At 38.3% G+C, this 12,345-nt stretch overlaps 1 protein-coding gene across 2 annotated transcripts in view; it reads right to left on the bottom strand.

The window, feature by feature from the left end:
* The window catches only part of LOC126039271 (glypican-5-like), a 427,867-nt gene that overhangs the window by 94,712 nt on the left and 320,810 nt on the right, over positions 1–12,345 (bottom strand). For both annotated transcript variants that reach the window (XM_049802192.1, XM_049802191.1), the window contains one exon: positions 4,354–4,504. In XM_049802192.1, the coding sequence (XP_049658149.1) occupies positions 4,354–4,504 (151 nt within the window). The remainder of the gene's footprint in view (positions 1–4,353; positions 4,505–12,345) is intronic.

A 12,345-nucleotide genomic window follows, 5' to 3' on the forward strand; every position in this document is an offset into this window, starting at 1 on the left:
CCTGCCTGTGGTCTAAACATTTCCTCTAAACTTTGTTTAATGGCTAATCACCTGATGATTTCGCTCAATGGAGATTTAATGTTGGTTGTCACTGCCTGGGTGGGGCCTCATCACAACATACAGTTGTGCAGCACATCTGGGAATGGGAAATCCCCTGCACTAACTTCCTTCCCACTTTTCACTGAACAGACGGAAACATTTTTCCTTTTCTCTGAACAGAGGAGAGGCAGGACACAATGTGAATCTGTTGCTGTTCTGCCTTTTCATGAATGGCAGGATGCTGATCTCTCTCCTAGTAAATATTCCTGTGGCCTGATCCTGCAAGGCACTGAGCAATCCCTGCTCTTCTCCACCCACCCCCCTCCCAGTCCTGTAAGGGTTTAAGAATAAGCACTTACATCAGTGGACTCGCTTGGTGATCAAAGTTAATGTAAGACGATACTTATGTGAGCACGCAGTGCTAAGAAAGGTTCAGACCGGGATGCTGTTTTGCCCTTCTGCCTAGAAACCTGCAGGACTTCCCCATCCGTGCTCAAGATTTATATGGCTTGCTTTTCTCTTCCTAAATCTCTTCTAACAAAGCTTTGTTCAAAGATGATTAACAGATGTTGTCATTAAAAAGTTGATACTTGCCAACAAATAACACATGGGTCTGCTTGAGAAACAGTGCTGTTTCCACAGCTTTCCCAAAGAAGAGATACTTGTGGTAATTGGTGAAGCCTGTGAGAACATGACATTTTAAAGTGTCTTCTACCATGCATAATTTCCTAAGAGAATGCTGGTTTCCTGAAAATTAAACTATCTTGTTTGTATGAAATCATTTGGATAAACACGCATGACACATAATAGATAATTAAGCCCGTTATGATTAAAGGAGTAAGTGGTGATCTTTTTAGATAATGATGAATTTGCCTAGCAAAGACTTATTTGTAACAAAAGTAAAAAAACCAGCACTAAATAATAGATAGCTATGTATCTTAATTGAAGACATAAAATAAAATGATTAACTGATATGCAGAAATGATTCTCAAAGGTTAGAAGGTGCCAAACAAAAGGACAGGATTTTACTATCCATTGCAAGATGAACTGAAATATACAGACAGCAATCCCCAATCAAAAAAAAAAAAAAAAAAAAATCAGGGCTAAAGCATATGTACAATGCACCTGGCTGGAATATACAAGCACGGAACCACTTCTGTGTTTACCTACCCAGTACACATTAAAATCTAAAACTTAGGAGACAGGCCTTCTGTTAACAATTTGGAAAAGCAAACTGGGGAGATGGCAATGTACCCTGTCCAGAGGGATCTTTTCATAGTTATGAACAGAAGATGTTTTGAAGATGGTAACCTAGATATTGATGAAACTCCTGGCAATTTATTGTTAATCAAAAGGTAATTTTTTTTTCTGGGAGGTGGAAAGGAATGAGCATTCAGTAGGTTTTCAGAAACTATTTAAAAGCAATCCAAGCCTTTTGCAATGCTCAAAGCAGGTCTCTCAACACATAAACTGTAAATATTATTTTCATATAGGTTTTAGATAAATGACAGACGTAGTACATTTTTACTACATTCTAAATTCAGCATTTTAGAGGTTGACATTGAAATCCATTCCTCTTTTCTCTTTTCCATGGACCTGTTGCTAAAAGCATGACTGCTCTGCCAAAATGTCTGTGTTTTGAAAGGCTTTTATTCTTTTTTTATTCTACTGTATGACTGCACACTACAACCTGCACTGATGAGGTCGGTGGCATTTTATAGCTATCATTTATGTCTTATCCAAACCTGCCATAGTAAGTAACAATATTCCCACTAACTTTACTTAGCTTCAAATCAGGGTTTTATGTGGGATTTAGCTTTAGCTTCAATTCATGTCTCAGTTCACTATGTACTTCAAGCAAGCAAGGAATAATCAATGTTGTCATGTTCCACTTCTACAAAACAATGGTCAGATGTACTTGACAGGTTTTAAGTTTAGGAAATATAACAAATTCACAGGCTGTACAATTAAAAACACCATCTTACAGACATGCAGCAAGAGGAAATTCAACTAATCTGATGTTTATTTCTTTAACGTTCTATTAAAGCAAAGAAGCTCTATAATGAGATTACTCCATTTTATCTCTTAATTGTATCCAGATATGCAAAACAGATTTACTGCTAGTGGCTTGTATATAGTACAATATTTTAAAGCTAATTATGAAACAGCATTACTATTGTCACACAATGAAACACTTATTCTTACTGTTATGAATCAAGACCATTTTCTAAAATTAATTGTAATTACCTTTTTAATTGGATATAAACCCTACTAAATTCTGAAACAGCTAGTTATATAAATATAATTCTTTTAAATCCAGGATGATATCAGCATAAAATATTTTAATTAAATAGATTGCAAAAAAAGGGGAAAAAGAGACATTAAATAGTTTTCCATTATTAAAGCCAGCTGTAAGTCAAGTCTTGAAAGTATTCAAGTTTTTATTTTTGAACACCTGAAATCTGCCATTGTCCATTTAAGCATGCATACATATCCTCGCAAAACAGTGTATTTATAGTTTAATTGTTCACTGAAGAGTAGTTAGCACCTGGCTTTTGTTTTTATTATTCCACATAGAGAGGAAAGCATATTAAAGTATTTACCCTCACAAATCCCCAGGGCCCAAAATATCTAGCAGTCTTTTCATTGCTTATGTATATAATACAATAAACAATAAAAAAAAAGGTTAAGAAAATAGTTTTAAAATAACACTGTGTCAAAGTTCTTCTGCTCAAAAACATTGGTGAGTAGATGGTGAAAATCTTTACTTCATCTGTTAGTCACAATTATTTAATAATTTTAAAAAATACTGCCCCCATGTTATAATACCTCATGTATCTTGATCATACAGCTGGTCAACACAAATGAAATTTCAGGTATTTATAATCTGGTACTGCAAATGTAATCTAACTTTTTACACACATTTGAAAATACATGTTTAAACTCGTTTTTCCTGAACAAATATTCATAACAGGAACAACTGAAGTCTGACTACAGACTAATCACAGCTTGTTTGCAAGTCTTACTTGAATATGGGATACCTTTTCCCACTCTCCACTTAGTGGTAAAGGGACAAGGAAGAGGCACTTGTTTATTTCAGCTGAATGAAGCAGCAGTTTAAAACTTACCTGAGTTCCAGCCATCTTAACGAGCATTATTTTTCAACACTGTTATACCTGTATTTCATATACTTGCACATCCAAACCAAATTATATTTACACACACAATGGTAATTAAAGCAGTTACATTTTGATGAGCTGAAACAGAACTTCCAGATAAGATAAACCAGTAATATCAAGTATTTAGAAGGAAACATCTTACTTCTTATTGACTTACTATAGTAAGGACATAACTATGTATTAAATTGCCAATATTTTAGTGGAAGTTAAGTTAGATTCTGATGCTCATTCTACATTTGATGACATATTATCCAATTAATTTCATGAAGAAATATTGCAGAATGCATATCTGAGACTATCAAGAAATTTTATTTAACCAGCAGCTCACCGCTAGAAAAAACCCAATACTTCATGTGTTTTTTCAATAATATATACTTTCAGCCAACACTGTTTGGATCATCCTTCAGTATCATTATGCAACCAATAAATATTTACATTAACACTTAGCACAGGACATTAATTTTCTATTTCTCTGAATAGCCCACATTCTCTAGGAAGGCTCTTCCAGTATTTCTGTGATCTAGATTTCATTGCAGATATTTTATTGACTCTAATCATAGAATCATAGAATGTTTTGGGTTGGAAGGCACCTTAAAGACCATCTAGTTCCAGACCCCCTGCCATGGGCAGGAACACCTTCCACTAGACCAGGTTGCTCAAAGCCCCATCCAACCTGGCCTTGGATACTTCCAGGAATGGGGCATCCACAACCTCCCTGGGCAACCTGTTCCAGTGCCTCACCACCCTCACAGGGAAGAATTTCTTCCTTACATCTAATCTAAATCTACCTTCTTTCAGTTTAAAGCCATTACCTCTTGTCCTATCACTACATGCCCTTGTAAAAAGTCCCTCTCCAGCTTTCTTGTAGGCCCCCTTTAGGTACTGGAAGGCTGCTAGAAGGTCTTCCCAGAGCAAATTTAAGTCTTTTATCTGCATGCAAAGTGTTAAATTATATTGGGTTACTGTCTGTATCATTCTATTTTTACTGCAGCTCTTCACAGATTAAGATTTGAATCCTTTGAATTTAGTAGGATTTTGACAGTAATTCAAGCAGTGCAAGTCTTAGCTCTGTCCACCTAATTGTGACATTTATGAATTTCTAAGCTCTGTATGTGCCTATAGAAACTCTATTTACCTGCTGTGTGAATCCTGTCACCGGATCCTTGACAGCCATCCTCATCATCACAATCCCCACTTGACTCCATCTCTTCACTTCTTCCACCCCCACTGCCAGCATCTGGGGAAGCCCATCTTTCCAGTTTTAATTTTGCCTTCTCAGCATCCAGCTAAAATGGAAAAAAACAACAATTATCAGAATATTTACACAGTTCCTACCTTTGGTGACCAAGCTGGGTTTATAAAACAACAAGCACTTTCTCATTCACTTTCAAGAATGGCTCCTCAAGTTGGAGTTTTTTTCTGGCAGTGACATCCAAGTATTTTGGAATAACAGACTATATCATCAAATTTTCTCCACCACAGATAACCAGGGACACTTATCATCGAACTTTTAATTGAAAACACCACATCTACTAATATCATCACAGGGAGCTCTGGTCCTGCGGCTTTTCCTCTTGCAAACCACAGTTTGGAGATCACTGGTTAATGATGGTACAATCTGCCAGGTGTCTGAGCACTTTTTTTGTGCTATTTACAATCAAAGACCACAATACACTTGACAATCTTTTAAAAATTGAGGGTATTTGCTACTTTTCATTATGGGCTTGGTCACTTGGAAACCTTAGCCCCTGGGTATGATTTTTAAGATGGTGTCATTTAAGATGCCTGTAACAACTGCAAGTTGTTCATTAAATTTCACTTGAAATATATTTCTTGGACTGAGTACAGAATAAGAAAGCCCTTTCTAAAATAAATCTAAATGTATCATACAAGGTCACATGTGCTATAACAACATATTTACTCCCCAAACTCACCTGTTTGACTTTTAGATGACTTTCTGCTTCTATCACCATGAACAGTTGCCTACTACTAGTGCTGTGGTAGTTACAAAAAATGAAAAATACCATTTCATTTTCAGTGAATCTAAACCCAGCCTATCCAGGGAACAAGAACAGCACTATTTGGGAAGAAATGAAGTAACTGGCTTAGACTAATACATTCTGTTATAAGGCATTCGTCAAGGAAGTATGATTCAGGAACTTGAGCCTGTCCCCCATACCTGAAAGAAGCACCTACTCAGCTACATGGCACCTCTCCTGTTGGAGCTGTGACATTTTTGTACATTTCAGATCCAGGGTGCTCCATGTTGCTCGGAGGCCACCCTCCTCAACAGCTTGTATTTGTTGTTGCTAGTGCAAAGCATGCTTCAGGGTATTAGAGAAGGTGAGACAGCTTCTGCAGAGAAAAACCCCAACAGCCCAGCTTCCCCTGCAGCCCAGGGATAGGGAAATACCCGGACTCAGAGTGGATTTTTTCACAACCTGGCTAAGTTGCCCTGGTTACTATCGAGTTTCCATTCCCCCCACCTATCACCCCCATTTTGTGAGTGACCACCAATTTCTTTTCCAAATCTTGTTGGAAAATTACATTGGGGGGGGATGTTGTTTTTAAGTGACGGGAAGAGTCATTCCAGTATTTCTGATTGCTTCCTTCACGTAGCTGAAACTCAAGTTACAATGCATATGAACATTGTTTTGAAAGGCAGCAGCTTGTTTGTCTCCTTTTCAGAGTTATGAATACCTTGTTCATGTTAGCTCTGCTTGTATGGTATGACAAGGTATGATTAGGACTTTGTAATGCTTCTCAAAGTCAGTCAGATTCTGGATCTATCCCATACCCTTCATCACAAGTATCTTCCCCCCAAAGTATTCCAGATCCATTTCAGGCTTTTTGATCTGCTTTATCGCAGAGGACTCTGATTATTCTTGGTACTGAGCAAAACGTATTTTGAAATGTAGCTACTTTGAAGATTCAAACACATTTCACACTAAAAAGGAGGTAGGCTGGGAGCTGGGGGAGGAACTGGAGCACAGGGCTAATACAGCTGTATTAACTGGGTTGAAAGGATGATGATGGATGCAGCAATTTCTCTGTAGTGGGAAGCTTTGTGTGATAGTCTCCTTTTTCTTCAGATACTGTGAGCTGCCATCCTCCACTCTGGGGCTGACAAATGCCTGGATCAGTGCAGCAGAGATCCTGTTCTATGGAACAAGAGATGCCAACTTCTATAAGGCAGAACTCAGGAAATTTTTCACCCTTTCACTGAAGAGATCTGTTTGCTCATTCTGAAGACACAAATAACTTCACACTGCAGTGGGAAGATCAGTAAGTGGGAGGAGCGCGTATGGGGTCTAGTGGGGAAGCACATTAAACATTCTCTAATTGTTACTGCATGACTGTTTTCTATAGACAAATTGTTTAATGTTGAGGCTCGTTATTCACAGGCATAAAGACTGATGTCATGGCAATACAAAACAACATTTTGTTATTAATTGGAAAGATTTGCTTATGAGGGAGCAAGATAACTCAGTTCTTTCACAGATGTGTTGTGTCCTGACCATATTAGAGAAGACTCATTCATTCTTAGTTATAATTCTTCAGAATGAAAAGAAATGGCTAAGTGGTGAACAGAATGGATGCAAAATTTAATAAAAGCTTTTAATGACTGTTTGCCAGTCAAAGCAGAAATGTTTACTGCCTATTAAGGTACTCCTTCTTTTAAAAACTTTTATTTCATTCAGTGCCCATGGCTCAATCCTGACCTCTGCTCAAAACAAGTAAACACTTGAATCAACTGTGCACCACCTTCTTGGACAAACACCAAGAAACAAGTTCAGCTTTTCAACATGGTGCACTGCAGCATTTTACAGACTTCTGGGTTCTTAGTGTCTTCACTACAAAAAGAGATTAGCTGTAGCCTGGCTCTGCGTCTCCTGCCCATATTAATGAACCCAGCTCTTTCTTGGCTTGCCAGTAGAGACGGCCATCAAATTACACAGAACCCTTATACACAAGTTCAACATTACCACTTAAAGTCAACTCAGGTGTGACCTACCAACCGTTTTCACCTTGTATACCCTTTTCCAACCTCTTCCAATGACTTTTCCGTCCATGGCTACCATTCACTTAGAACGATGGACCAGAGCCCAATTTTGTGTAGAGATAATGGCTTATCTATAAATAAACCCTTTCCAGGAGATGAAATAGTGTAGCCACTTTAGTGAGGAAATCCACCCACACCGTGTAGCCCTGTTAAGAAGGCAATGTAACCGTTGCATACTGACTTGTGATCTAATCCCTTTAAAATTTTGAAGGAACACTTGTCCTTTGGCTACTGCCACATGATTGTTTCAGTGTGATAGCAAAGCACATGCCAGCATTTCTCCATCTCCTTTTTTCATAGAATCATTGAAACCTTTCGCAAAGGCCTGAGACTGCAGTGAAATAGTACAGACTGCATCAGGATGAACTAGGATGGTGGAGCTTTAGAAGATCATAATGAAGGACATTAACCTTCACTTCTTATTAAGCTCTGCTAGGTTCAGAAGATGGGTGTGGACAGGGAATGCCTGTAATGCTTTGTGGCTAGGAGACTGAGAGGTCTCCAACAGAGGAGCTGGAGGTCATACAGATGTTCAAGGCATCTTCAGAGACAACCATGATCTGTTAAAAAGCCTGAACAATTCTCCTAGCTGCTGCCACCAATCACTAAAACCTTCTGCTTCCTCACAGATGGCTGTAGAGAGAAGCACAGCCCTCTGCCCATATTTAACACTGGAGATCAGAGATTGGAGTCAGTCATGGCATTTCTATTATTGCTTAAACCCTACTCTTATACAAGCCTTTTTTTGCTGACTTATGCTCCGCCTGCTGATGCATAATCCCATCTAGCGATCTCTGGCAACTCTGCACAATAGTTCCAGCCTGGGAGTGCAGTCTCTCGATGCTGAGAATTGATGTTTCGGTTAAACAATCGCAATGGATTTCAGGCTGGGCACTGGCGCTTGTACCTTTACCTTCACAAAAGAGAAGATATCTGCTGCCTAAGATTCTAGAAAATACTGGAATCTTAACAGCTTAAACATTAAATCTTCAAGTTTTTGCCACATCTTTTTTTTTTTCCTCATGAAAAGGTTATATAAATAGATCAATAAGATTTGTACAGCCCAACTGAAAACCGACTCAAATCAGGAATTTTCCCAACTGCAATAGGCTTTGGATCAGGTTCACAAACCTCTAAAGAGTTTTTGAGAAACTATACAGTCTTTCTATGGGAAAGCTTTAGTATCTGTATCTGATTCAGCTGAAAGGTAAAAATCACATATTACTATTCAGCTCTGAGTCAGATACTGATGACTATCCTCATGCATTTTATTTATTCCAGCAAAAGTACCAACATTAGGTGACATTAAAAAAAAAAATTTCTGCTGATATATGGTTTTATGGAGAAGAAAGAAGTCATCTGAGAATGGTTGCTGTCTTTCTCCCCTATTAATACTTGATGATGTAGCGCACACATTCCCGGTCACATAAAAGAGTCCTTCAGACTTCAGAGGCTTCAAAGAGCATGTGACACACAACCCCTGAGCTTTCTATGATGAATCTAACCATAATTCTCACTCTGACCACAGGTGTGTTAGAATATAAATTTATTCTCATGGTTTTTCATGAAGACATGTCCCAGTTGAATACTTCCACACATTAATTAAGTAATAACTTGTTTAGGTCTGTGAAAACTATTTGATAAAAGTATCAATTTCAATCCATTTTATTGATTAGTCTATTTTCTGAGGGGTCATATATGCATGTATATCTGAGGGGATGATTCCAAGCTGTAGGATAATAAACTAATTTAATCAGAAAATAAGTTTTTAAATTATATTTAGCACCACAGTTTCAGACTTTTCAGGTCAGTGAACACATATCCTGGTTTCAGCGGGGATAGAGTTAACTGTCTTCCTAGTAGCTGGTACAGTGCTATGTTTTGAGTTCAGTATGCCAAGAATGTTGATAACACTGATGTTTTCAGTTGTTGCTCAGTAGTGTTTAGACTATAGTCAAGGATTTTTCAGCTTCTCATGCCCAGCCAGGGCACAAGAAGTTGTCACAGGACACAGCCAGGGCACCTGACCCAAACTGGCCAACGGTGTATTCCATACCATGGGACGTCCCATCTAGTATAGGAACTGGGGAGTGAGGGCGGGGAATCGCCGCTCGGGGACTAGCTGGGTGTCAATCAGCGGGTGGTGAGCAATTGCACTGCCCATCATTTGTACATTCCAATCCTTTTATTAGCGTTATCATTATCATTGTTACTTTCTTCTTTTCTGTTCTATTAAACCATTCTTATCTTTTTTCCCGATTTTTTACTTCTTTTTTCCGGATTTTCTCCCCCATCCCACTGGATGGGGGGGAGCGAGTGAGTGGCTGCGTGGTGCTTAGTTGCTGGCTGGGGTTAAACCATGACAACACAACAATGAAAATCTAAGAGAATACACTTTTTGAATAAAGCACTTAAAAGTTGTATGCTTGGAATATTCAGAGACAAATTCATATAATAATTCTTTCCCGAGGGATTTGTTAATTAGTTTTCTATATGACAGATTTCAGTGTGAATGCTTTTCCTCTCTGAAGAGACAGCTTTGGGGTGAAATCTGACTTCTGTCCACTCATCCTGTGAGCACACACTTGCTGGTGTTTTCACAGTAATCAAAAAATGGCTGATTATATGCTGCATTTAGAAATCGTAAGCTAAGCATGATCTTTTCTCAAAGTACTTACAAGTAAGCTGCCTTTTAAAAAGTGCTTTAGTGACATAAATGTGATTTGCAGAGACAAAGCATTTTGTCAGCTTATGCACAAATAACGTACAAAGCCTAATCTTGAAAAGAGTCATAAATGATTCAATCCTTCCATTCATTTTTTTTTCAAAAATAAAAATAAAAAATCCTTTCTAAACCATTATTAGGTCAGAAATTACTACAACTGAAAAAGACAATGCACCTTTGTTTGTAGCCTATTATATATATTTTTTGTTAGGGACTGACATATTGCTTTAGGCATAAAGCTGCATTTTACTGGTGCCTTGTGACTGAGCAGATGTTCTGTCATTTCACAAAACAACAGCAGTATAACAAATTTTAGACATAACTGCCATATATATGCTTATTCCAAGTGGGGCCTCTCCTTTGAGATAACATTTATGGTTAATTTTCCTCCACATATGCTCTTAGCTCTTTTTAAAAAGCATTTGGCAGTTGCTTTTGCTGCTTCTTTTCATGTTTATCTAGCATCCATATATTACAGCATAAATAAGGAAAATGAACTTATTTGTCTTCAATTTTGTCAGACATCATCTTTGTTTTGTTCTTGCTTTGTCTCTATTTCATAGAAATGCACAAAGGCCTGATGCGTTATCTCCTAGTTTCTTCAGAAAGTCGTACAACTCAAGGAGGTAGTACCACTCAACTCCTAAATCCTTTTTTTAGCTAAAGAAAACAGACATCTAACCTTCTGCAGCAACCGACACCCCCAGAAGGTTTCCTTCTGCTGTATTTATTCAGATCCTTACAATAACCTTTGCATATTATATCTTGCTTTACAAGTCACCTGTACAGTATTAGAATAATTTAGCTGAACAGCTATACATAATTTATGCAACACAGTTAAGGACTGACAATGGTTTTAGAATTTTATTTGTGTCTCTCCCAACTAGACCTTTTCCAACTAGGGAACTGGACCAATATTGGTAGATTCCTTTGTTTTATATTTTTCTCTCTAGCATAAGTACCTTGCATTTACTTACACTGATATTTGTATTTATTGTCTATGCCAATACTCCTGGTGTATATATCTATATATATAAACTGAAGGGGGAAGGCTCTCTTCAAGCACTCGAAACATGCAGAGCACAAACCTTGGACTGTGTGTGCCCACGAAGTGGGGACTGACATCCTCCTTGCCTCCTCTGCCCCAGTGTATCTCCACTCGAGCTATACACAGCATTTTGGAAGTTCTTTTTTTCCATTTTTGATATTTTTTTTTCTAGTTCCTTTTTGTTTGTTCTACCATCAATTTTCTCAGGTTGCCTGGAAGCACTTTCATACCTGAAAAGGCCCATGCCTAGAATAAGCATGCTGGTTCTGTGACTGCGCATGCACCTCTCCTTCTGTATTTGTTTGTGACATTGCAGCTCCCCATGGGGCCGTCTTTTGGATAAATTTGTCAAGTTTCTGGTTGAGGCTATCTTGCAGAGATGATGCAGAACACGCACTTGAATGATAAGTGAAATTCTGAGTAATTAAACTCCCACCCAAATGTTGAAGCAGCTGCCAGCCCCTGCCCCAGCTCCCAGTTCCACAAGTGCAGAGGCAAAAGGGCTCAACTAGGAGGGCAGCCCCCACTGCCCCAGGGCGGTTCCTCACCTCCTCAGAAGGAAAGGTGCAGGCCCAGCAGAACAGGCTTACATGGCACGACTAGCTCATAAGATCCAGCAGCAGGAGGAACACAGTGACATAAAGTTTCCTTAGGGTCACTACACCTTGCATGGGAGATGACACACCTGCTTCTAATGTGTTTTATGTGTTGTTTTTCACCTTGTGCTTCTTTCTAGAATTCTTTTGGTCAAAGTATTTGAATTATTTGATGATCTCTCCTTCTGTGTTTCCAAGCATCTTCAGTACAAGCTGTACACCTTTTGGGAAGGTTAGGACTCGCTTTCTGACTTTATTCAACTTTTTCAAGTAAATAGCTGATGGAATTGGTGGTTATATCTGTCTTGGTTTGCTTTTTCCCCATCAAATCACTAAATTACTCCTTTCTGAAACAGCATCTGTATTCCTACAATAGATTTAGCTTCTCATGGTTTCCATGGAAGTTTCTTGCAATCATTCCTTTATTTTCTACTGTCTATTTTTCTATAACTTCTCCTCCTAGTTTTATAGTCTTAGCTTCTCCACATACACTTTCCAATCGTCTGTCCGTAAGGCCTTGTATTTGCATAAGTCTGTCTTTACCTGTGATTACTTTTTGTTCTCCTGGTTTACGCAGATTGACTCGTTACCCTCTTCCTCATATTTTTACTGCCAGATGACACACTAGATACTTAAGGATCCACACTTTCATTTATCTTTGAATACTTTTCATTTTCCCTCTGTGTCCTTCCTCT

This window comes from Accipiter gentilis, chromosome 6 (genome assembly GCF_929443795.1).
Source record: "Accipiter gentilis chromosome 6, bAccGen1.1, whole genome shotgun sequence".
NCBI lineage: Eukaryota > Metazoa > Chordata > Aves > Accipitriformes > Accipitridae > Astur > Astur gentilis.